Source organism: Mytilus edulis, chromosome 10, assembly GCF_963676685.1.
Source record: "Mytilus edulis chromosome 10, xbMytEdul2.2, whole genome shotgun sequence".
NCBI lineage: Eukaryota > Metazoa > Mollusca > Bivalvia > Mytilida > Mytilidae > Mytilus > Mytilus edulis.
Window position 1 is genome coordinate 71,662,317 of NC_092353.1, and position 24,720 is coordinate 71,687,036.

The following is a 24,720-nucleotide window of genomic DNA, read 5'->3' on the forward strand; positions in this document are numbered from 1 at the left end:
TGGCTACAGAAGGGTACATAAACCTTAATAAACTTTAATATATCATATTCTTTTAATATTAAATCGGCCTTATTACACTCAATGCCTTTTACCATAATTATATCCTACATTGCTCATATTATCAATTTATTATTTGTGTATTAATTATTGTGTATTTCACTAATGTTTATAATATAATCATTGAAGGCCTATGGATGTTTTTGTATCTTGCCCGACAAGGGCCCATGATTGGTATCATAAAATAGTGTCTCATGTTTAATGTCTAATGTGCTGTACACATGCAATAACTATAACATCATCCAATTCAAACGAATGGAAAGTTTCTGTAATTTTCGTTAAATGCAATGTTTTCCAAACTTATTTACCCCTTTCCGAGCCCCTCTTACATTACTACATGACCCCTCCCACTTTAATAGAACTATTGTTATTGTCTAATCTGATTGGTTGACACACATTCATCAGCTGTTCGTGTAAGTCTGGATAAATAATGTGTGTATGATCTCTTTATTTACACATATATAATAACAGAAGATAAGGCAGTGAGTTGGAATTAGACAAAGAGTGACAGGATCTCTGATTCTTGTACAAAGGTTTGTAAATCAATAGTTTGATAGATTTTGATATTACGACAGATATTAAATTAATGCTTTTTGGTTATTTTTTTGTAATGTAATTTTATGTCATTTATATGTGCTTTTGGTAGCTGCGGAACCGCATAAATCGGAAAACATAAGGACAATTAGAGTAACGGTTCCGTCGGTATATATTGGTACTTTTTTGCGTATTTGGAACATAATTTTCATTTTCTTTGTGTTGTATTCCGTTGTTTAACAATAATTTACTAACCCCACTTTATCAGTTTATCAGACATATATATGTCTCTGGTTTTATATAAAACGTACCTGATATGAACAAAATAAGTACAATAGACATATACATGATTACTGAGTGGACCAGTATTCAGGGGCGGATCCAGTCATTTTAAAAAGGGGGGTTCCAACTACAAGTCCCCATTCAAATGCATTGATCGTCCAAAAAAAGGGGGGTTTTAACCCTGAAACCCCACCCCCTGATATCAAATGTAATTCATTTTTATTTGTTTTACAATCATATAAATGAATCAATGAAATAAAAAAATGCCCATCAAATTCCTTAAAATATGCATTTATAACTTTTAAGCTTAGCCTTCAAGTATCGTTAATAAACATGATAAGTAAAAACTAAAAGTATTCATTGTTCATGTTCATTGTTACCTATATATATGCATGATGAACATATCCTTCAATATATTTTTGGAACTGTTATATAAATTAGATAATGTATAAAAAATAATTAGATACCGGTATATTAGCTGCGGAACCGTAGCCCTAAGAGCTACGGTTCCGCAACTACCGGTATATAGAATGAAGCTTGTCTGTTTTAAAAAAATAATCTGTCAAAATAAGTTTTTTTGTGGTGGCTTTGCTTTGATATATAAAAAAATGGTTAGGATTGCCATTAGTTGATTGAGACCAATGATAATTAATATCCACTAGTGTTCATACATTTAAAGCATTTTCAGTTCTTGTGTTGTTTTAAAAGTAATTGTTTGTAATTCATTTTCACATGTAGTAAGACATATGATGATGATCTCAATATTCCAGCAATATAAATGTTCTCTATGCACTTGAAAAAAAGCTTTTGAACTTTGACCTGTGAAGGATTTTTAAGAGGGGGGATAGGACCTTTATCGGGACTCCGGGATCGGGTGTTTTTAAGCTCGGGATTTCGGGATTGACCCTTTCGGGATCCGGGAATCCTTTCTTTTGGATTTCGGGATGTCGGGATTTGCTTTATTTAAATTCGGGACCTCTGGATTTCGTTTTTTCAAGTCCGGGATTTCGGGATCAAGACCCCTCCTATCCCCCCTCTTTAAAGAATTTGTCATAATCACATGAAGAGAGAACAAAATTTGGTTAGGACCATCCAGAACTGGTTTTACTTTTAATTAGTTTTATTGATATAGATTTTACATGCCTAAATTACTAATCCTACAAACATGACATATTATAATATATGATATTTTTCATTCTCGGAAAGGGTATATTAAATTTTTTTTTTAAATATTGTCCTGTCACATGATTGTTTTTTTTAAATATTGTCCTGTCACATGATTGCATTTTCTTTTCTCTTTTCCTTGTTTTTAGGATGATTAGGGAGCTACCATTTGATTTTTATGGGGGGGCTAGGATGAAATTTGAAAAAAATAGGCAGGACAGGAGTTTTGAGTAAAAAAAAAGGCAGGATGAGACACTTGCAAAAAAAAAAAGTCAGGACGACAATTTAGGTAAAAAAAAGTCAGGATACACTTAAAAAAAAAAGGCAGGACCGAACAGAGTGAAAAATAAAAAGGCAGGACAGAGATTACAGCTAAAAAAAAATGCAGGACAAAATTTTTCATCCTAGCCCCCCCCATAAAAATCAAATGGTAGCTCCCTTATATAATAAAATGAAAAGGGAAGTAAAATACAAAATATAAACATTGAATATAAAACATGATTTATGATAAAGTTAACTATTTAAAACAAAAGGAATGTTGATTGAGCAATGTTGAAACACTGACTTTACAGGCAATTTTAAAAACCATCATTGAAAATTGTTAATAGAATCTAAAGTAAAACTTTTTATGTCATCTGCCAAAATAGAGGGAAAAACCTGAATTAACCTTGATGGTAAACACAGACCCTACAGGGTCAGGGGAAATCCATAATTATTTTTGCATGGCATAAATTCAGAAGCCTGAAATTAAGTGACCTATTCAAGTCTATATTTACATGTACCATGATAACCTGACAAAATCAAATGCATCGATGCATGCATATCTTACAAAGGTCTTTAGGGATTAGAAGCTGATTTCCATATATATGCTACTGTATATTGATCTTTAGAGGAGTTTTTGTTTTGTTCTGGTTGAGCTTAGTCTTCTGTAAACTTTTTTGTAATAATGGCAGATCTCAAGCATGTCAAGCTGATACTTGCAATTTTAATGTATTCATAGTGCATTTGTCTGTCTTTTGATTGATTTTTATTACGTTTTGTACATGTTGTATTGCTATGGAAAAATAATTTGATTTCATCTAGATTGATTTGATTTATTTGGTGTTTTAACGCCACTTTTAAGCACTGCAGATTGAGTTTGAATGTAAGATGTCTATTTGGCATCTTTTGTCTCTACTTGACTCCTTTATTGACAGATTTACAGTTGACGTTTACCTATACATGTAAGACTGAAGTCGGAGAACTCATCTCTAATATCATACCTGCCAACATTTAAAAATGTTCATGGGGGTTTTACTTGCAAAATGGTTGTCACAGTTCTACAAAACCTTTGAAAGGGACTTCACATTATTTTTAGTTTTGTTTATTAGCTTCTCCATGCTTTTAAAATGCGAAACCTGAATCCTGATGCTTCAGTCGTTCTCTATATCAACCAAATTTTTCCCCCAATAAAAAGGGGGGGCAGTCAACCTGGACCCCCTTTCCCCTATAATATTTGCCTCTAATTTTAAATGGTACTCCAGCGTCACTTTTTGTAGACAAAATTCATGTCTGGTGTATAAAATCATAAGCCTGATATCTTTGATTAGTTTTTTTTGTGTAGACATAGTAAATTAAAGTTCATTTTAAGATAACATACAGTAACTGTTTATTTAATTGATTTGAAGTCAGTTTATTTGATTAATCTTCCTCTCATATGTTCTTTTCCTTAATAAATCAATTTGTTTGTGCATTTCTTGTCATGGTTTCAATTAAAAAGGTAGTTGGGGAACAGATTTCATTTTGCTTATCACGATTACCTAATCTGTTTGCTGAAAACTTGGATGCAGTGCAATTCATTGAAAATTTAAGGATCTTTGCTACTGCAGAGAATTGTACTGATTCATTCTGAATCACGTCATTTCCGCCTGTTTATGGTTTGTTCATGAAAAGGTTGAGGTGGGCAAAGATTCAGTGTAAATCTCAATGATGGTCCTTTGCTCAACGAGACCATTTTTTATCATAGACCAAAGGATTAAGAAGCTAAGCAAATAAAGGTCACAGTGTGTCTTCAACAATGAGCAAACCCCCACCCTCCTGGTGAACTTTTTCTTTGCGTTTATTCTCTAACTTTAGTTTTCCTCAACCAAATGTTATGAAACTTATACACAATGCTTTTTACCATATTAAACACAGATCAAGTTGGAATTTATGTGGTGTCACTTTTAACAATCTAGAGTTATGCCCCTTTACAAATTGAAAAAATGCAGAAGTTTTTGTTTTCATTCTCTAACTAAAGTTTGTCTCAAACAAATATTATGAAACTTATACACAATAATAATAACCACAAAACTCAGATCAAGTACATGACGTCAATTTTACCAAGCATTCTTTAGTTTTTTACCTTTGTAACTTTATATGATGCATGTATGCAAGCAGCATGAGCAGGGGCTTCATCTGTGTCCCATGGACACATTCCCCATTTATTTATACAATGTATCATCATTTAAGGGACCCTCTTCTTTCATTTAAATGACAACCTGTTACCCTTAAAATAATTGACTGATATTATCATGATTATAGATTTCTAATACTTTAAATTGAAAATCCAATATTTTAAAGTGTTCATTTGTGAACACATGCTGGGTCAATTATACAGAACAATGGTACTATATGAAGTGTTGATTATTGATTTAGCCATATGTCAACTATAATATAGACAATGCAAATGATATGTCAGGATTCTGAGCTCAGTTTCCTATTATTACTTTAATCTTTATGGAAATGAATGGGGATCTAATGAAATAGGAAATGTCATATCGAATCAGTCTCCACTTCAGTGGTTAAATTATAGGATTTTTTATATGCATTTATTTTTGGTATGGGAATTTACCATATGTATTATGGATGTGACTGTCCCAAGTCATGAGTCTGTAATTTGGTGATTGTTATTGGTGGTTGTCTGTCAAATTTGTTATTCAATTATTGTTTTGTTATAAATGAGGTCATTATATAAAAAAGAAGATGTGGTATGATTGCCAATGAGACAACTATCCACAAAAGACCAAAATGACACAGACATTAACAACTATAGGTCACCGTACGGCCTTCAACAATGAGCAAAGCCCATACCGCATAGTCAGCTAAAAAAGGCCCCGATAAGACAATGTAAAACAATTCAAACGAGAAAACTAACCGCCTTATTTATGTAGTTATTTTGGTTTGACTTGTTCTATATCAGAGTTTTGACATAAAATCAATAATTTTAAGAAGCTAATGAATTGCTTACCAAGATTATATCTTGTAGTTCCATTGTGTATTTAACTGTGATATTTTGAAGCTTAGTTTTTAAAGCTGTATAGAAAATAACATATACTTTACTTCATGTACTTATTGAACTTGTTGGACAGTTGTGATAACTAAGTGATACTTTTCATTTTTATGGAAAATTTGTTGTTTGTAGCATCACATTGCTTAGGTTTAAGTTTTTATTTTTCTTTAAATTTTTATTTTCAGAATGAAGTTTCAGGTCGTTTTGGTTGCCGTAGTGCTGGTTGCTGTTGTTGCAGGCAAGAAAGGTAAGTTAAATTTCAGCAGATAAAAATGTTATGCCTTTTACCTTTTGGTATACTAATTTTCGAAAATTTTCAAAACTAATGTTTAAAAGAAAATGAGACAACTCTCATCAAGAGACCAAATGACACAAAAATTAACAGCTATAGGTCTTCAACAATGAGCAAAGCCCAGCATACCTCATAGCTAGAATAATAGGCTCTGAAATCACAAATGAAAAAACAATTTTAACATGATAACTAACAAATTGACTATATAGCTAATGACCTTAAATTACTGTACAAAAAAAATGAACAGAAAACAATATGTAACACGTACAGCAACAAACGACAACCACTGAATTACAAGCTCCTGAGTTAGGACAGGCACATACATACAGAATGTGGTTAAACATGTTAGAGGGATCCCAAACCTCCCCTAACATGGGACAGTGGTGTGACAGTATTACAAATGAAAGTTCTTTTTTCAACAACAAAAAAAATCAGGGAAAACTTCTATAACTAGAAGAAAGTATACTGAAAAAAATATTGAAAAAATAATATTGGTTTTCAAAAGAACATATTTCACATGTATGATGCATGTATCACAGGTTCAGATGTTCAGAATTATGATGAATGATAATTAATAAAAATTAATCATGTTTAATTTAAAAAAAAAAAAAAAGGCACACATCCAAAATGGACTGGCAGATATCATAGAATTCTTATGAGCTGCAGGGTAACGCCTCAAAAAAGTTGAAATAGTTTTCTCTGTGGAGTAGTATTAAACATTTAACTATAACCCCTTCGAATTTGACTAACAATCTACATACATATGTATTTATAGGATGTAAGTATGACAAGGGACAGTGGGGACCATGTGATCAATTGACCAATGAAATGAAGAGAACTATGACACTCAGAGAGGCCAAGGAGGGCTGTGAGGCTACCATGGAACAAACAAGAGCATGTAAACAGAAAAGAGCAAGTAAGTAATTTATGTTAATTTGACAGTCCCTATAGCATGTATAGACTAAAAATTCTGGCAAAATTGGATTTTTCATCTTCTAAATTGACAAACATGTATAACCACTATCATGAATATTTCTTGAATTTATACAGCAACCAAACTACAAAAAACTGAAGACATCTTAAGGTAAAAAAAAATATTTTAAAAGAACTAAGGACATGAAGGAGGTATAGTTTCCCCTGAGACAACTATGAACAACAGTTCAAAGAATGAGCATGAACACAACTATAGGTCACTCTATCTCATATGGCCTTCAACAATGAGCAAAAGAAATATTTCAGTGATTTTCCCAAACAGTAAAATAAATGTGAAAAATTTGAATCTTCTCTTCTCCATAAGGTAAGTAAAAAAATCACAAATAAAACTGATGCAGAATCGAAATACATGAAGCTGAAAATGGTTAAAATTATGTTAAAACTAAATACCAATGGAAACAAGTTATTTCAAAGTACAGTCAACCTTAAAAGTCACTACTAATACTATGCAAAGACAAGTGTAACCCTCTTGTTCTACCATAATAATACCTAATAAAGCATTTTGAATCACAATTCAAAGATCACCTGTACTCTTATAAGGTCAGTTTTACTGGACCCAAGGGTGACCTTTATTTACCTTTATATACAGTTTTGACTGTGAATATGTTCAAATTTATTAACATTGCTAGGTTTATTTTTAATTTATTTGTTTATTTATTGTAGATTGTAAATACACTAAAGGTAGCTGGGGGGAATGTGATACTACAACAAACATGAGGTCAAGGAGCATGACCTTACGCAGAGGTGACCCAGAGTGTGCTCAAACATCAACACAGACTATCTCATGTGAGAAGTATGATCAGATTTACAAAATGAAGGATGAAAAGAAGAAAGCAAGAGAACTGATGAAAGCTGAAAAAAGGGTCGTTAAAGACATGCAGAAGAAACTGAAAGAATTACACAAAAGTAAGTTCATTGTATATAAAACTGAGAATGGAAATGGGGAATGTCATGAATGTGTCAAAGAGACAACAACACAATGAAAGAGCAGAAAACATGTACATGTATTGTATGGAGAGTTGTCTCATTGGCACTCATACCACATCTTCCTATATCTATGCACATGCACCATATTGCAATAAAATATACACATCAATAATCATGATTGATCAATTTAAACTTTTTTGCAATGATTATGTCATGTATAGAAACTTAGAACAGGTAAATTTCCCCTTAAATGCATCTATTTTTAGCTTGTTTTTACTTCTTTTACTTGGTCTTATTTTACAAGCCAGTACCAGAAAGTTTTATCATAGAGAAGGTTGTACCTGTTGAAAATTTATATACTCTATAGTCAAAAGTCAGTTATATGAAAATAGTCAATTATAACCTGTTAATGGATCCCATAGAAATATTGTGTACCATGCAGGACAAATTTAATAAAATCAAACAATGAAAATAAGAAAGAAATACAAACACTTGTATGAATAAAAAAGAAGATGTGGTATGATTGTCAATGAGACAACTCTCCACAAGAGATCAAATGACACAGAAATTAACAACTGCATGTCACCGTACAGCCTTCAACAATGAGCAAAGCCCATACCACATAGTCAGCTATAAAAGGCCCCAAAAAGACAATGTAAAACAATTCAAATGAGAAAACTTACAGCCTAATTTATGTACAAAAGATGAATGAAAAACAAATATGTAACACATAATCAAACGTCAACCACTGATTTACAGGCTCCTGACTTTGGATAGGCACATACATACATATTGTGCAGGTGTTAAACACCAAATAATCAATCAAATTGTTCTATTTTTATCTTTATTATTTTACCATTTCAGTGGGATGTACATATACTGAAGAGGTCAGCGAATGTAACCAGGAAACACAGAAAGTGCGTAAAACCTTCACATTCTCAGGAGTTACCAATCCCTGTGTAATGGATCCCGTAGAAATCTCATGTACCATGCAGGACAAATTTAATAAAATCAAACAAAGGAAAGAGCAATTAAAATTAAAAAGGAAAAACAAAAAAGACAGAAAAAACAAAAAAGACAAAAAAGACAAAAAAGACAAAAAAAGGAATCATAAAAGAGGAGGAAAACAAGGTTAGATGAACAAATGTATTTTGGGGATTGTTGAAAAATCGTGAATTTTCTTAGCAAAAAAAAATGCTCGGTATAAATATTACTAAATTATAATCCTGGTACTTGTGATAACTATTCTTAGATGTTCTTTTACAATTTTCTTTCAAATTGTCAGTACACAACAGGATATAGTGTCATTTGAAGTATTCAAGATCATATGAAATCTTCTTGAATTATAAGCAATGACAACAGAACCTAAATTGATACCTGAATTGAAGCAATCTGTAGAAGGATGTTTTTATTTTCCTAAGAAAATTCACAATTTTAAGTGGTTGTAAATTGATATACTCACTTTTTCTGAAAAAAAAGTGGATGTGTCAGTTTTGTTAGTTGTTTCTAGTTGCATCATTTTTATTTTTAGTAGATGTTTTTTTCTATTCTTGTTACATTGTACATAGCGTAGCAATTTTAAATTAACATCATACAAAAGGTTTTTCAGTAATATAACAATTTGCAAAATTGCAAACACACATCTGTCTTTTTTTAAATGACTTTTATTTTCTAGAGTTTTTGAACATTTATTGAAATATTTTGTAATTTGTACATCAATTTGATAAAATGAACAACTGAAAAATCCTAAGATAAAATGTTTTGATAGAAAAACATTCAAAATACACGAATTCTTGTAAATGAAAATAAATTAAAATTTTCTGAATTTACAATTTTTTTTACACACGTGTTAATGTCAATTTTTTTGTACATTTATTTATACATTAATGTTATACAATCTATACATGATTTTAAAAATCTTTTTTATCAATTTTTTATGTTAAAAATCACAAAAATATGTAATCCACCGATTTTTCTTTGTGTTCCTTACTTTTGAGGCATTTCCATCAATTACCATAGAAACACACCTTGTAGTTTTATGCATAAAATGACATTAGATTTATAAATGACCCCCTGGGACAAATAAAATCATAAAAAGGTCTCCATAATTGTCAAACTGCCATTAATTTAAACAGTATTAGGTTGTATTTCATCTAGTCAAAATTGCACTGATGTGTCTGACCTTTTATAAAAACTGGCAGGGCCCATCATGGTGCAGCAAATATATACTTCTCCTGAAAGAAGGTGTTTAACGTCTATTACTATCCACAAGGTCTTACAGGGTTGGAGCAAATACATCTAAACTATTTTATGGAGTTTAAAATGTGTTCCATTAAAATAAGGGTTGAAGTTATATCATACGTTTTAATTAAAAGGAAAATTTCATGGCAGTAAAATTTTTTTATTAATTAACTGGTTTAACAATTGATTACCGTTGTGTTATGCATGGCTATGGCTAATGCATGACTTAGTCAGAGACTAGATGAACAAATAAAAACAAAGATCATATTGAGCTTAAATCAAGTCCTGCAGTTTTTTAAAACATTTTGATTCCGAGGATTAATTTAGGTAGTTATTTTTAAGAAGAAATATATGCACACACTTTTCCTCTCAAGTGTGTAATAAAAAGTGTCAAAATTTTATCATTGTTCAGATCTTTGTAAAACTTTTAGGAATACTACCTTCATTGAGCCTCAGTTACTTTATTGACTGGTTCCTTGTTCTGAATTCATTTTCTATGTTTACATCTATTAAAAAAAAAATACCAGTCAAATTTGAAAGAAATTGTTTGATTGCAAGACTCGTTACAAATGCCTTGCATACCTTACGGCTAAGGCTAATGAAAAAGAACTGGAGTGACAAGGTTAGGAGTTTTTGTAAAACGACCCCAGCATTGTAAAGATGCAATTTTGCAAGGAATATATGTCCAGATAATCAAAATTTTAAGGCCCCCTGAAGCATTAAAAAATCAAAATCTTGAACACTGTGAGATACAAGCTGGCTAATTTATCTTGTAGACTTCAACAGAGTTCTATAATTCCAGCCTTTTTTTTATTTTTTAACTTGGAAATCAAAACAATCATATAAGTGTATAATTACATCTTTTCATCAACACATACATGTAAGTTTTTATAACTTGTATAATTGCTGTTGTAATATATTGTTATATCATATTTGTCACATGTAAACATTGTATGAATTGTTTATTAAATCAGTCAATAAAGTAACTCATTTTAATTATTGTTTTGTTTTGCATCAGGCCATAAAAAAAAGTTTCCAGGTTTTAGTTTCCAGGTTTTCCATTTCTGACTGTCAATTTGACCTCTTTAGATAAACTTATTTCAATTTTTACATTACTGGTTCAATCTTCAAATGTGAATCCAGGAAAAGTTCTTTGACATACCAAATTGATAAAGTCTTATTTTCATTCGCAAAGTTATAAAAAATAAAACATATTTTTAGAAAAATTTGTTTGGTTTTTATACTAGAAAAAGTAAAAATGAATCTGCCTTTCAGAAAATATTGAAAATCTAGGAACTATTTGTTATGGCTATTACTGTTAGAATAGAATAGATTAATTATGTTAATACTTACTGATACAAAAAAGTCCTTGTGTCAAAAATCACTCTAATGCATAATAGTGTTGAGTGAAAACGAGAGTAGAAAAGTGATTGAAGATGAAAACATAAAAAAAACAACATTTAGAATATTTAATTTACCGAGAAAAGTCTTAAAATCACCTATAATCTTTTACTACATGAAAAATCACCAACAGGAGTGAATTATAAGTGATAATGCCCAGTGTGTTCACCAACTCCATGTCAGAAGTAAGATCATGAAGATATAGCACAACTACTGGTACACACCAATCTAGAGTAGAGAGGGTAATCGGCTTAAAAGATGTCATTCAACAATCAGTTTCATACGACAGCATAATTTTGGAGGGGGGGTTATATAATGCTATAAAGTTGTCCATGTCTGCGCTGCCCACGTCAGCCGAAGACAAATTTGGTTTCTGTACAATAACTTTAGTTAAAGTGTATGGATCTCTATCAAATTTTACAAAAAGTTTTAATACCACAAAAGGAATGTTGGGTGTTAGATCTTATGGTATTAACATTTTATCAAAAAGAGACCATAAACAAGCATTTTTGTAGTTACTGGACAATAACTTGTGTGTTAGTGTATGGATCTCTCTGACATTGTACCACAAGGTTCCATATCACAATGGGAAGGCTGGGATTGTGTTTGGGGGTAAATCGACAAGGAAGACAAAGCTATAGGCAACACAAAAAATGAGTTGAGGGAATAAAGAACTAAAAAGGATATAAAAATGTGAATACATTACTCGCTGTGTGAATTCTCATTCAGTCAAAAATATATTTGAAAAAATGCCTTTTATTAAACTCAAAGGTTAGTTTGAAAAAAGGGAAGGTCCATAAAACCTCACCATCAACCAAAGGGGCCTCAGTGGCCGAGTGGTCTAAGTAGTTACTACTGTAATCACTAGCCAGTCAACACTGAGGCTGTGAGTTCGAAACCCGCTCATGTGGGTGCACAAGACTCCAATCTTGATTGACTAGGATTGCCAGTTTTCCTATTGAAGGTCAGTGGTTTTCTCCAGGCACTCCAGTTTCCTCCACCAATAAAAACTGGCCACCACGAAATAGCCTAAATGCAGTGCTTAAAAGGGGGGTTAAAACACAAAAAATCAATGAATATATCAACTAAAGGGACAAATGTAAACCATCTGTCATCTCCTGACTTGGTAAATTTGGAATAGGACACTATCATGACTATTGATAAATGGACTTCCGGTATAATCATCTGGTGTTTGAAGAACAAATATTGTGAAAAATTGTCTTTAAAACACGGTTGTTGTCAGAAAAAAAAATCCAGAAGAGAAATGAATTTTGAAAGAAATAGATTGTTTCTCAAAAAAAACCTAAAAAACTCATATTTGTAAAATGAAAAAACTTATCTTCTTTGAGTATGCACTTGAAACAAATAGTTTGTTCTTGTTTAAATTTAATTTGACATCAGTAAAGTGGAAATCTGTCTGCCAGCAACAAAGTTTTTTCAAGTATACCGGTAATCAAGTTTTCTGAAGAATTTACATGCATTCTAGACAAATGTTTTTCTTCTATAAGAGATTCCATCTAATAAGCATGTATATAACAGTAAGAATGATTTTTTTCGATTTTCAATTTCAAGTTGTATGCAAAATCGAAAACAAAAACCTAAAATTTACAATTTTACTGGTTTTTTTTAACTAAAAGGAAAAGACCAAGATGTTCTATTTCAATTAAATGGGCTCACAATTAATATAATAAGACAAAATGAGAAAATAAGAAAAAGAAACAACAATAGTCTAGTATACATACAAATTTAAGAAAAAGCAGTTTTAACAATGAAATGTTGCAACACAGATACATTTTTTTCAAGAAATAAGATGAAAAAAATAATAACCATAAATGCATTGAGCGTATTGAACCTCTGGTAATGTACTGTATTTTAAGAAGTAAACTAATCTGGAATTTTTGCCGATTTATTTATTGGAATAAGCATTATTCGTATGCAGCTTTTCTAAAATCACGATAAATGTAGCAGTTTTTCCATTATTTACAAATCGCTATAATAAATGCAAACAAAAATGTCCTATACAATGATTAACAATTAGAAGATGAGACAGTTGTCCCAGTCATTCAAGTTATGTAACATATTCTGTGTCATCTTTTTCTAATTTAGTACATCGGCAATAGTGTTGGTGCATTAAGTGCAGTATTTGATCCAAATTATAAGTGCAAATTTTAAAGTTTCCATGTATGATCTTTTAAATTTGTCCTACTTTATGCCAGACTGTTGATTTAATCACTTTGTGACTGGTAGGACTTTTTAAATGCTAATTCTGAAAATAGGTTTTATGTGGTCGACATATAAAAAGGTGTATCAGAGAACCCAACTTGTGGCGTGATGTAATTTGTTCTAGTTTTTACTGGATGGCAAATATATATAAGAATAAAGGATTTAATGGACAAAATATGTGAAGATTAGAGAATACTGATCCAACCAAGAGAAAAATTATCTATAAAGTTAAAAAACTAAAAAATGGAGGACTACACTAAGACTCTCATGATAAATTATCCTAGGTTGCTGACCTGTGGGGTACCACATCAAAAACCAAACATTATAATATTTCCCTGTGTGTTATTTTTCAGTCCACAATCAGGTTTATAATAGAGACATTAAATGATGCCACAAATTTAACTGTGTACGAAATCCTAAAAGGTCATTGTTTTTATCTATACAAAAAGAAAAATAGAAAACTCCCATTTGAATATCTATTCTACTACCTTGTACAACACGTCTTAATCATGAACTAAGGAATAAAATCAATATAATCAGAATTATATTTTGGTTGCTGATAATTCATAAATTTTTGAAGAATGAACAAAAGCAATTTCAGGACAATCTGAATACAGAATCATTTATGTCTGAATGTTTTTATTACTGTGACACTAACCTGGTTGCATAAATCACATTAGTAATACCTCGCTATAATTTCTGAATTTATAGTATTATAATATATTGAGCACTGGGGCCAGAGTGCATATACAATCTAGGGGCCTTAATTGCCTGCCAAGTGGTCTAATAAGTTTCTACCATAATCACTACGCTAAGCAACACTGTGATTATGACTTCCATTCCCACTCATCGATAGGTGAACTTGACTCCAATCTTAATTGACTGAGGATTGTCTGAGTTTTTGTTACAAAGATCATGGTTTTCTCTATGCACTCCAGCTTCCTTTACCAATAAAAACTGACCACCAGAAAATAGCTTAAAAGGGATGTTTAAAAGTGAAATTAAAACACAAGAAAATAGCTGAAAAAGGGATGTTTAAAAGTGACAAACCAAATCAAATCATGTACATTTTATCTGACATCATAGATGTTTTTGAGTGCAAATATGTACCATTATGTAAGGTATCGTTCAGAATGTTTGAACAAAAACACAAAGCAGTTGACTCAGGCACCCAAAATATCTACAATACAAGCCCTGCTGCATGCTGTTGTCATCAGCTGGTTTGTACCAGTTTATAAATTTACTATAATAAAAGTTAAATTGATTTAAGTTTAAATAAAATTTTCCAGTTCTGATGATCTTACATACCGGTAACTACAAAAACATCAGGCAAATCCATCGAAATTTTTAGTTAAGTGGTTGGCACAATATTCAACTAATCATTTCTATTGGTTTTACAATTTTGTATGGTCAGCAGTGGATCCAGGTGTGGAGGGTGTTCAGGGGTTTTGAACCCCCTCATTTAGGACCATCAATGCATTTGAAAGGGGACAAATAGTTGGAACCTACCCTTTTTAAAATGGATATGTCCGCTCCTGAAGGCTGTCTTGTTTTTTTTTTTTAAAATCTCCTGATTACAATAAATATTCATTGTATTTATATAAAAATATAAAATTATTTGATATAGAACCAATATTTCCCAATCAATTAAATTTATACATTCAGAAAAATTGAAAGCAAAAGTTTTTATTGCAACTACACTGGACCTCCAATTTTTGTCGAGCCTGCAACTTTTGTTGCAGAAAGCTCGACATAGGGATAATGATCCGGCGGTGGCTACAGCGGCTACGGCGGCGGTGTTAGCTCACTTCTTAAAAGCTATATATTTTAGAAGGTGGAAGACCTGGATGCTTCATATTTTGTATGTAGATGCCTCATGTTACGAAGTTTCCGTCAGTCACATGTCCATTTTCCTTGACCTCATTTTCATTGGTCAGTGACCACTTGAAAAAAAAGTTCAGATTTTTTGTAATGTTAAATTCTCTCTTACTGTAAGTAATAGGATAACTATATTTAGTATGTGCGTACCTTGCAAGGTCCTCATGCCCGTCAGACAGTTTTCACTTGACCTCAACCTCATTTCATGGATCAGTGAACAAGGTTAAGTTTTGGTGGTCAAGTCCATATCTCAGATCCTATAAGCAATAGGTCTAGTATATTTGGTGTATGGAAGGACTGTAAGGTGTACATGTCCAACTGGCAGGTGTCATCTGACCTTGACCTCATTTTCATGGTTCAGTGGTTATAGTTATGTTTTTGTGTTTTGGTCTGTTTTTCTCATACTTTATGCAATAGGTTTACTATATTTGTTTTATGGAATGATTGTAAGGTGTACATGTCTAGCGGGCAGATGTCATCTGACCTTGACCTCATTTTCATGGTTCAGTGGTCATAGTTAAGTTTTTGAGTTTTGGTCTTTTTATCTTAAACTATATGTCATAGGTCAACTATATTTGGTGTATGGAAATATTTTATGATCTACATGTCAGTCGTGCAGGTTATATTTGACCTTGACCTGGTTTTCACGGTTCATTGCTCAGTGTTAAGTTTTTGTGTTTTGGTCTATTTTCTTAAACTTTAAGCAATAGGTCAACTATATTTGTTGTATGGAAGCATTGTTAGCTGTACATGTCTGCCTGGCATATGGTTCAACTGACCTTGACCTCATTTTCATGGTTCATGTTAAGTTTATGTGACAGTTGTAATAAAGCTTTATATTTAGGAGTATCAACATAATATCAATGATTAGTAAAAAAGGCGAGACATTTCAGTGTGTGCACTCTTGTTTACTTGGGGGTCTAATAAGATTCCAATTGAGTCATTTGAGTTTGAGATCACAGAGGAATTAGGGGTGACATTCACTGACATAATGTTTTCTTCTCTGATTTTAAGTCTAATGACAAATTTTAACTGGGATCACAAGATTTTTTAATCTTGGAGGTCTATAATAGATTTCACGGCCCCTGAATTTGAGATCAGAGAGGTAAGGGTCATTCACCAACAAAAGTATTCTCTAAATTGAAGTCTAGTAACTGTTAAGTGGCATGTAGGAAATATACAAAAGTCCATGCATGCATGTATCAATATAGAATGAGATGTAAACAATATAACCAACATTATCATGGAAACTTAATTTAACGGTTTTTATTTTTAGTTTTAAATGGGTTAATAATTTAAGCATTTTTGCAGATGAAGATTATGATCTTTTACATATGCATGTTGTGGGAATATTATTTCAATATTGTTCACATAATAATATTATGATGACCTTCACACTTATATTGTGTCATTATCCTAAATTACGTAGATAATCAGTCATGGGTAATGTTTCTATTTGATCATTTCAAGTGCATAATGGGTTCTTAACCTAGGAACGCCATGAAACTTTTACATTATGAGAATGAACAGTGGTGGATCCAGAAATTTTTGTAAGGAGGGATCGTTCCAGCCACGCTTCAGTGATTCCTTATATAATCAACCATATTTTTCCCACCAAAAGGGTGGTGGCGCCCCATGCCTAATGATCCGCCAATGATGAAATGGAAAAAAGGGGGGATTCCAACACCCCCACCCCCCAAAAAAACAACCTGTACTTGCCAATTCTATGTTTAATAATAAAGTCTGAGCTTTAACACCACTTTACAGATGCAGATGTATTGTTATTTGGTCTTGGTTGGATAATATTAGTTTTCTCAACGGTAATCATACTCTATTTTCTATTTTTTTTATATAAAGACACAGACATGTGTTACAATAACCCAGTAAACATCCATAGAATTGATGACATAATTTATATTTGCAAAAAAGTAGAATGTCTTACTGATGAAAGTCCAACTGCAAAATAATCAGTCTAGTCAGTGTTCAGTATAGACCAATACATATATTAAATGACTACATTTGTTTGAAAATTTTATGCTGAATTCACATATGTTCATTAATAAATTGATGAATGTATCCAATTTCCTACCAATAAAGATGATACTGGCATTGACTGTCTTATTTTGATAACCCTGTAGCTGTTTAGATACTGTCATTCATACATTCCACAATAGATGTTCTTATAATGAGAAATACAGATAAGAATCAAGACATGTATTTCAATAACATGTAGTATGAACTGGGGATGTGAACATCATTGGGACAATGTTACCCAACAGGTCAACAAAATAAATGGAACCCAGTACTAAAGGTCAACAATTATTTTCTAAGCAAGGGAAACATGTGAATGATTTATTATTAAACTACAGAATATCTTCCTTGAAACACAAATTAAGTTTAATAATAATTTTATTTGCAAAATACACCCATATGGGTCAAGCAAACACAAATACAACATTTAATACAGACAGTGAAGAATTACAAATATAAACATGGTATGTTTTGGGTAAATGTCAATGGGACAGTAACCCAGGCGCGGATCCAGAGTGGGGGTTCCGGGGGTTGAAACCCCCCTTTTTTTGGACGATCAATGCATTTGAATGGGGACATGTAATTGGAACCCCCCCCTTTGTCCTGGGTTAGGAACCCCCCTTTTTTACAATGGCTGGTTCCGCCCCTGTAACCCAACAGGAAAACAAGAAAACAAAAGAATGGACCGATAAAGATTGTCACACAATTAAGTAAGCAAGGGAAACAAGCGAAAAATAATCTTGTCTTCTGCACCATATTCAGTTGGTGTATAGAGTAAATGGGACAGTATCCCAACACAACAACAAAAACAAATGCGTTATAGAGGTCATTACACAATCTTTGACAATATAAGGAATCAAAGAAAACATATGAAAAAGTTTTATCTGAAATGGCACCAAATTCTACAAGGGACTTTATAACACGTAAATGTGATTATAGAAAGCTACTGACAAGGTTTCTTACATGAGACATTACATTTGGTGGACATGTTATACAAGTTTTATGAGTAGTGGACACGTAGTGGACACGTACTCCCTTTATATTTCTCATGACTTTTTGAATGACAAAAAGTAAATAGGGGAACAGGAAAAAAATATGAAGACCTTAGTTAAAAAATCATGTAATGATATGATTCATGATGAATTTGCCATTACACAGACAAGAAAAACAAATTAAGGTAATTTGTAAAACCATGTAAACAATTCATCATTATAAACAATTAAATTTATAGATGCAGGCCAAATCCTTATTTATTTATCAAGTCTTTTATGATGTTCACCCTGATTTACTGTTGGTTTTTTGTGGGGGGGGGGAGAGGGGGGGGCATTTTTTATAATTTCATTAATAGACTGTTAATCATAAATCAGGGAAGCTAACAAACAATATGATGTATAAATTTCGTGAAATAACTTAAGTTTTCTGTCTTGAGTACATTTTGCTTGCCATTTTGCACTGAATTTCTTTTTTTGGTGATATTTACATGCAGTTCTTGCTCAAAGTTAGATCAGAACCTGAATTTCAGTTCCTGATAGTGATCTGTCAAACTATTTTTTATGTATTCCGTATGAATGATTTTGCCATCACATACATAAATAACATGGAAGATTTTCATTTGTAATTTCAGGGGAAAAAAATAGGTGAATTAAGTTTTTTATTATCCTACATTGAACATTTGATGTCCCATAAAACTAGCAGTAAACAAAACATTCTAGTTACATTGCATACTTTGTAAATTTAGTCATTTGATATGGGTAATTAAGTTTAGAAAATTAACATGATCATGTAAAAGACAGTTTTGTCATTATACCATTAACAAATTCATTAAATCTTTTAAATTATGACACATGTCAAGAAACAATAAAATTACAAGGTTCAAAGAGTGATAAGTTTGAACCAGTTATAACTGGTTCAACATCTGGTTTAGTCTGGCCCATGATGTTTTACACAAATTATTCAAACATATACCTCTGGGGTTTGGTCTCAAGTGTGTGATCACCTGTCAATCATTTTACTGTAAAGGGGTGCCAGTTGGGTTTTTGTGATGTGTAAAGATCGAGAGTTGTAAATTTCCACAAATTATTTAGGGAACATCAATCCAATGTTCAAACATTATATATGAAACTTATTTATTATGTTATATATGTATAGAGATCAAAGATTAAGATTTAAACATTTGGACCAATTCTCAGAAATATATGAACGTTTCACCATGAAAGTCGTATCATATATTTATAGTGTATCAATTGCTGATCACTTATTTTTGAAAGAGTTATGTCCCTTGAAAAAACGATTGATATGGAGAATTGCATTGTTAGCACACTTTTCTGTGTACAATTCTTCTCAGATTTTTATGAAATTTATATTATAGATTTATATCATTAAGTTCTCAGAAAATTTGAAAATTGGTGCAGATAAATAATTTTTTAAAGAGTTATGTCCCTTGAAAATATTGATTTATATTGAAAATTGCAGTTTTGAATTAATTGCTATTATATTTAATGTGAGCTACAAATGTAGTAATCAACCTTGGGTTACGCAAGTGCATGTAAGCATAAGCCTCTGATTAACTTTAGAACATTTAATACATATACAAAATAAAAAAGGAATTTTGGTCTGCTTTGTAGGGATCTTTTACATAACAATTAAATTTTGAAAGTTTCAGACTTTCCATAGATATTTAATCAACCCAAAATATCTTAACAACTGTCATGATTTTATTTGCATAGGGTTGATTTTTTTTTACATAAATAATGCCGTTAGTTTTCTCGTTTGAATTGTTTTACATTGTCTTATCAGGGCCTTTTATAGCTGACTATGCGGTATGGGCATTGCTCATTGTTGAAGGCCGTACATCGACCTATAGTTGTTAATGTCTGTGTTGTTTTGGTCTTTTGTGGATAGTTGTCTCATTGGCAATCATACCACATCTTCTTTTTTATATTAAATCATAGGTTTATATAAGCAATGTCTATGACACTTTTGAAAATACTAGTGTACTTCAAATATTTTTAACCAGTTATGCCCCTTTGAAAAATCAATTATAACAGATATGGTATTGCATTTGCTCTGATGTCTTCACAATTCTCTAAAATATTTATAAATTGTATTAAAAAAGTAATTCTTTTAGTAATTGCCCTAATGGATAGATAAAGTAATTGTGCAAGGCAGGGAACCTTGGAACTCTGTTCTTTTATGAAGATTGTAACCTTCATCTCATCCTAACCAAATTTAATATTGAAAGCCAGGAAAGAAGTAATAAAGATAGAATTAAGTGAATCTAGGATACTGAAGAATCATTGGTTTGTAACATAGTCGATTATTGATGAAGTTAGTAGAAAAATGTTGTAATAGCTTAAGTTAAGAAATCTTAATTATCTATGCTGCTTTTACTGGAAAATAATGTGGTATTAGATAAAGGATTTCCAATATGCAATCTGGCCAGTTAAATATGGCAATAAACTGAAATGCACTATACTTCTTACAGCCAGAGGGAAGCTTGTGCTTGAATAGGGTTGTGTGGAGAGGAGGGTAGAAATGTATGGTATCAAACGTGAAAATTAATGTTGATGATTATTTTTTCTTTACAGACTTTAAAAATGGTAGCCAACAAATAGTATATATGATGTGACGAATGAATATAAATTTTTTATACTTTAATTAGCCCTTGAAAGTAACTAAGGAGAGAGTGGAAAAGGGGGGGTCGATGCTTGAAGATAAAGGTAATTTCTTTCTCTTATGATTATTTTGCTGATAGTAATTTTGTCATCTGACAAGTTAAAATTAACGAAATTTGCAAATTAATTCAGCTAATTTTGTCATTTATTAAATGTGTCAGATATTGACCCAATTAGTAAACCTGTGGTTAAGATATTATCCACATCTTGATATCATGGTTACTGAAAAAGGATATGCTATCAATAATAGAGATAAGTGGAACTTTTCACGTTTTTGACCTGATATTTGAAGAAATCACAATGAACTTAGGATATCTATTTACTTTTAATAACATCATGATGTTATAATTATACTTTATCAAATTTAAAAAAAAAACAGTTTCATGCAGATAATTGTATGAAGTTAATTTTTAAAACATGCCCTTGATAAGTTTATACAGTTTCATGATTCTAAATTGCAATCATGAGGAGAGATGAATCATTTGTTGTTTAAACTTTGGTCACCAAGGGGAGATAATTTGAATTTATACAATTAATATTCAATGTTTTTATTACTGTCACTGCCCTTAGTAAAAGTTGAGCATTTTACAAAATCATTAAAGATTAAATTGGGTGGAAAATTTAAAGTATTTATGTCTGTATTTATTGATGTCAATGTAGTGTCTCTATACCATTGTAATTGCAAAGGTATGACATAATAAAGATATATCAGGAAATTCAAATATTATAATGATTAAGTAATTTGATTAACATTGCTGTAGTCAATTAAAGTGTCTTTCTTTAGAAAATTAAAGATTTCCTTTGCATGTTCAGTCTAAATGTAATGAAATATTTCCAAGCTTTTGGAGTTGATGCTCTACAATATGTTTCAGTGGCGGATCCAGCCATTTTAAAAAGGGGGGGTTCCCAACCCAGAGTAAAGGGGGGTTCCCAACCCAGAGTAAAGAGGGTTTCCAAATATATGCTCCCATTCAAATTCATTGATCGGCCAAAAAAAAGGGGGTTCAAACCCCCGGAACCCCCCCCCCCCCCCCCCTGGATCCGCCACTGTGTTTAAATGGCGCTGTATACTACTTGGTATAACCAAAGATTTAAATTAGAATGAAAGAATAATTAACAGCTTAACTGAAACTCATCTGCTCCAAGTTTGTTTTCTGGAACTCATTGATTTTACAATGGCTTGACGTGGCACTAAATAAATGTGTAGCAATGATTGTAACCTGTGAGGACCTACATTTTTTTTGAAAACTTTATCACCTCCTCCCTATGTATGTGCCATTAATCAATTTCACTTGCATCACAACCCCTTTAACTAGAATTTCTTGATGGACATTTGGTTAAAATTAACTGTAGATAAGAATGTCATCTATAATACAAAAACAATATTCATGTTGGAGATTATTCTACATGATGATGGTATTGCTAAGATTTATATGTTGGGGAAAAACAAATTAAAATTTATCCATCATCAATAAGAATCACTTTGTATCAATATTGATATGGAATTGACAAGAACAAATAGTGGGATTAGGAAAGGATTATATAGTACACAGAGGTACCATCTGGGGATTTCTAGAATCTGATGGTTCTTTCTGGTCAGTGTGTTTTGCTTTATAAATGCAAACTTGACATCTTCCCATATCTATTGACAATAGATTCAGGGCGGATCCAGCCATTTTTAAAAGGGGGTTCGCAACCCAGGATAAAGAGGGTACAACAAGCATATGACGTCCATTCGAAGGGATTGGTCGTTAAAAAAAGGGGGGTGCCATCTCCTGGACTCCCCACCCCCCCTCCCTTTCTGGTCAGTCTGGATCCACCACTGAGATTGAATGGTCAATTCATGAGCCACTGCTAGCGACTGGTCCCACTTGATTCAGAATCTAATATCAGTACAAGAACACTGATTATCTCTTGCTCACAATTTGATACATACACTTTAAAAACAGTAAACCATGCAGTGTATAGGCACAACCAAAACTGATCAAGATTAAAATAAGTCATTAATTAAAATTAGCATTTATTTGTTTGTCCCATTATTAACAAGGTTTGCCCTCATGGTTTTATAAAAGATGAATAAAATTTAGAAGGGGAACGGGAATATGTCAAAGTGACAACAATCCAACCAAAGAGCAGAAAACAGCTGAACTGGCCACCGGTCTTCAACGCAGCAGGAAAATCATGCACTGGAGATTATCAGGTCTTCAGCTGGAAACCCATTTCCAAAACTCAACTTTATGCTATGAGCATTGACATGACTGAGGAACATAGAATTACTAGCCAAATGGTTTAAAACTTTATAGCAAATACAAACAACACAAAAATAAACAAAAGTGACCTTGTTGCTCAGGTCACCTTGCATTTCATACAATCCATGAACCCACACAATTAAAACAAAAGACTGAAAAATAGTGCCTTCGAGAATTTGAATCCGTTATGGGCACATAAAGAATTGGGTTCCAACGAAATTTCCACCAGTTCTTATGTATTTTTAATCATATTCTATAACCTCTAAATTCACCAATGTAATTTGAAAAAGAAAAAAATATTTACCTTGTATTAGATACAGATTCTGCAAATTATCTTTTATTCAATATTTTCTTTGTGAAGTTATTGCTTTAGACAGTATAAGAAACTGTTTAAAGAAATATCTCGCTAGGAGATGATTGGTAAATTATTGACAAAAACCTGACTGACGGCCTCTGGAATTGATTTAGATTACAGGACTCAATTTCTGATGGGATGGCTAAGGTTTCTCTATAATAACCATCATAAATCAGAAACTATTGACCTCTATCTAATTCCACTCCTTAGAAAATCATGAAGAGCCTGGTTTTCCTATCCCTCTATCTAACATTGCATGGTTCTGCCCTAAATATCACACTGCCTAGGATCTGCCCCTTATATACTGCGCTTCCCTTTGGATCGCCCTTATATATCAATTATCCTTTTATTATCCCAATATTATTTGCTCTTGTACCTTGTATCTGCCCCTCTTTTTGACTCCCACATGGATCTACCCCTATATAATTATATATATTACTCCACCTTAAGTCCATCCCTATATATTACTCCTTCTTGGATCCATCCCTATATATCACACTCCCTCTTATGAGATCTGCCCTTATAATGCTCCTTTTTGGACTTGCCCCAAAACATTCAATGCCCCTTGGGTCCACCTCTATTTATTGCTCCTTCTTGGATCCACTCCTTTATATCACGCTCTCTTGGGTCTGCTTCTATATTTGATCCTTTTTGGATCCAACCCTATTTATCACTCCACCTTGGGACTCCACCCCTATATATTTCTACTTCTTGGATCCATCCCCTTGACTCATAATCTACCCTATTTGCATGTGATTTTATAAACATACATTTTTGTGATGCTTGCTTTTATACAATAATATATAGCAATGAATATATATGAAAGTTAAGAAAAGCAAACATATTGCACATACTTCCTTTATATGACTATATATAAAACAATATTAACAGAGAGTACTTCCTAAGATCTACTCAGATCATAAAACAAGATTAACAGAGACTTCCTAAGATCTACTCAGATCATATATTAGATACACTCATGCATGTTGGCCTTAGCTTCTACTACCAAATGAGGATCCAATTAGAATTTGAAAAAGGGTGCTAATTCTCACAGTGTAACTTATTGACATCAAGATATTATATTAATGCCTAACGATCGATTTGAATTA

At 32.1% G+C, this 24,720-nt stretch overlaps 1 protein-coding gene across 2 annotated transcripts; it reads left to right on the forward strand.

Moving 5' to 3' along the window:
- Window positions 1-420: 420 nt before the first annotated feature.
- On the forward strand, window positions 421-10,796 carry LOC139491818 (midkine-like). 2 transcript variants are annotated; one of them, XM_071279690.1, is made up of 5 exons: window positions 421-590; window positions 5,533-5,594; window positions 6,415-6,555; window positions 7,296-7,538; window positions 8,424-10,796. In XM_071279690.1, the coding sequence occupies exons 2-5, from the start codon at window positions 5,534-5,536 to the stop codon at window positions 8,693-8,695; spliced, it is 717 nt and encodes a 238-aa protein (XP_071135791.1). In that variant the 5' UTR covers window positions 421-590; window position 5,533; the 3' UTR covers window positions 8,696-10,796. The 2 variants fall into 2 exon arrangements, with proteins under 2 accessions (XP_071135791.1, XP_071135790.1); XM_071279689.1 differs by lacking the exon at window positions 421-590 and having other exon boundaries at window positions 3,495-5,594.
- The last annotated feature ends 13,924 nt before the right edge of the window (window positions 10,797-24,720 follow it).

Bases quoted from the DNA above. Each gene is read 5' to 3' on its own strand.
- LOC139491818 (XM_071279690.1), top strand. From the start codon at position 5,534: ATGAAGTTTCAGGTCGTTTTGGTTGCCGTAGTGCTGGTTGCTGTTGTT. The intron at 5,595-6,414 runs GTAAGTTAAATT...ATGTATTTATAG, and splicing joins TGTTGTTGCAGGCAAGAAAG to GATGTAAGTATGACAAGGGA. The intron at 7,539-8,423 runs GTAAGTTCATTG...TTACCATTTCAG, and splicing joins ACTGAAAGAATTACACAAAA to TGGGATGTACATATACTGAA.